The sequence below is a fragment of the Micromesistius poutassou genome, assembly GCF_964030765.1.
Source record: "Micromesistius poutassou genome assembly, chromosome: 20".
Classification (NCBI taxonomy): Eukaryota; Metazoa; Chordata; class Actinopteri; order Gadiformes; family Gadidae; genus Micromesistius; species Micromesistius poutassou.
Genome location: NC_140290.1, coordinates 2765688 through 2768480, shown reverse-complemented (window position 1 = coordinate 2768480; position 2793 = coordinate 2765688). Strand labels below are relative to the sequence as shown.

At 55.2% G+C, this 2793-nt stretch overlaps 1 protein-coding gene across 1 annotated transcript in view; it reads left to right on the top strand.

The window, feature by feature from the left end:
• Positions 1 to 1040: 1040 nt before the first annotated feature.
• ankrd28a (ankyrin repeat domain 28a) overlaps positions 1041 to 2793 on the top strand; it is a gene marked incomplete at its 5' end in the record, with an annotated part of 21494 nt that continues 19741 nt past the window's right edge. Inside the window, one exon of the mRNA XM_084484797.1 lies at positions 1041 to 1217. Coding sequence (XP_084340923.1) covers positions 1041 to 1217 — 177 coding nt within the window. The remainder of the gene's footprint in view (positions 1218 to 2793) is intronic.

The window sequence follows — 2793 nt, the reverse complement described above, 5'->3', positions numbered from 1 at the left end:
TGTCCTGTTGTACTGGTGCAGAGGACAGGTACTATAGCTCATGTGAACTGAGTTAGGTAGATTACATTCTCATCGCTGTCTTCCCGAATGCTCTGCCTCTCTCCCTCTTCTTCCTGACGTTAAGGTTTCGGGTTTTCTCCATTTCGGCTCCACGTAGCTGCACCCCCCACCAACCCCACCCTCGTCTTTGTCCTCCCGTCCTCCAGGTTTCCATAGGGGTTGGTGTTCTCCGGCTGGACAGAGGTTCCAGTTCCTGCCTACAACAATTCAGCTGTTTTTCTATCTCGGATCTCCATTGCCCTGCTCCCCCCCCCCCTTACCCCTCCCTCCCTCTCTCTCTCCTTCCCTCTCTGCCTTGCTATCTGAAAGAGCTGGTTTCAGCACTCTTGTCTTTATAGATCTCTCATACATATTCACTCTGTTGCTCCGGCTCCCAGCGGGGTCCGTAGTAATCACAGGCTCTCTCTCTCCGTCACCAAGTGAGCGCGCATGCGTGCGCTGCAGAGCGTCTGCCTGTCTGCAGCCGCCGGTGGACTCTTCGCTGTGCGTGCTGCCGCCCCCCCCCCCCCCCCCCAACCAGACAGACATTTTTGCCGCATGCCGGTAGCCAATGCCGCCACCACCATTAGGCTGAGGAATTCCCTGCTGCCTGCATTACCGCCACCTCTCGCTGAGCGTGTGCAGCAGCAGAGAGAGAGGGAGAGGGAGAGAGAGAGAGAGAGAGGGAGAGGGACGAGCTGAGGCAGCGAGAGGAGGAAAGAGGGAGAGCGAGGAGGAAAGAGACCTGCATTCAAGCAGTGCTTCCAGATAGAGGACACGCGGCGCGCTTTGTGCGCCTGGATTTTCTCTGGAGGATGTGCCTCTGTGTTGGATTGTACTAGAGAGAGAGAGAGAGAGAGAGAGAGAGAGAGAGAGAGAGCAGCTGTGGACCACAGCCAGCACATGTGTGAGGGGCGGTTGGGCAGCAGCGGGTTCATGCTGTGCGGTTGTGCGGAGGAGTGTGTTGATGTGTGTGCGCGCGCGCTGGTCGCTAGTTCCTGATGCAGTCGGCGCGGACCAGCCGCGTGTGTATCGTGGTGCTGGAGGAGGTGGAGGAGGACGAGTCCCCCACCACCTCGACCGCACCATCACCGTCACCACCTCCTCGGCCAAAATCCTCTCCGGACCGCAAGTCCCATCATGCCCCGCGTCGGGTTCTAACTCATCAGGACCACAAGGTGAGAGCTGCGCCGCTGTACACCCCCCCCCCCCCCCCCCCGCGCCGTTAAACCAGATGATGATGAGATGGCTGCGATCAAAGCTACGACACTTCTCCCTTCCCCACATGGCGTCCGTAGGAACAGTCCCGTCCATCACGTTGTTGCCTGGCGAGGCTTGAGGTTCGTTCACAGGACGGCTTGTTCGCGGTACACTACCTGCGGTCGACGTAAATAGCCCCACCGCCACCGCTACAGGGAAAACACGCACTGGCGCACGTCTGTGTAACACATGACCTGCTGTCGCTGAATATAGCACCGATACAACCGCTCGTCTAGGCTGGCAGCGGGAGGACTCCTGCTTTGTCTGGATGTGCCGTGTGGTACTGGTCTTTCTTTTGTAAACAAGCCCACCCTATAGAAATGTGCCTCTTGATCTAATGAAGCCAGCTGTCGGTCAAAGGGGAAGGGGGGGGGGGGGGGGCCGTGCTGCTGGCTCACCAACAATGGGACGAGGAGCCTTGTGTGAGCGTCCAGTTGGCTCACTTCTCATCCCTGCCTAGCGGCGTACGGTGGTCGTTATGGTAATAGAGCCGCAGAGCCGACACGCGGCCGCCCGCCCCCGGTATTTTTAGAGGGGGGGGGTTGGGTCGTGGGGGGGCGTGGAGGTGGATGGAGGCAGGACATTGGATGTTTGAATGGCATAGCTTAAATCTCCCCTTACGATGACAGCCCCTGGCTACAGGGGGAAGGCCTCTTTATGAGCCAAAGAGGAGGGGGTCACAGCCCCTCAGCATGCCCCCCCCCGCCCCTCCCAAGGGAGGAATAAACACTTTCACATGAGCCAAAATGGAAAACCTTTAAATGATTGGAATTTCAGGTGCGATCGAAGCTACAATTACATGGGAGTCCAACCCGCCCCCCCAAAGACATTGTGAATACTTGGTAATGCTGGCTTTCAGGCGAGCAGTGTTTTGGCCTGTAGATTTACGACCGTCCTGGAGGTATTGTCAAACAAACGTGCAGTTAAGATGCCAGAGATTCCTGAGATCCGTGAGAAAGGCCCCGAGCTTTGCAAGAGGCTCACTCCTACTACAGTAAACTTGTGTGCTTGTGAACATTTGTTCATTATTTCACCAATGAGGCGCTGTCTACCTCGGGCAGAAGCGAGAGGGGGGGGGTTGGGCTAATGTTTGTGTCTGGTCCTCGTCAGGCGCACCGTATCAGCTCGGTGTTGGCCTCTCGCGCACACGCTCTCGTTTACCGTAACTCCTAGATGATATCTAGTCTCGTCTCACAATCATCACCATAATCACATTAACATATTGATGTAAAGCTCCATCTCGGTCACACACACACACACACACACACACACACACACACACACACACACACAGAAAATTAGTTCTGTGTACAATTTTAACATTTGTTTATTGAGTTTCACTTTTTGGTCGACAATCTGCAAGTCCCACCATCGGACAATCATCAATACATTAATTTCTGCTTCTTACAAACCTTAGAAAGACCTCCCATAGACTCTTGAGCTCCTGCTCCTGTACCTGCATGTCTTCTCATCCTTCCTCTATTATCTCCTTAA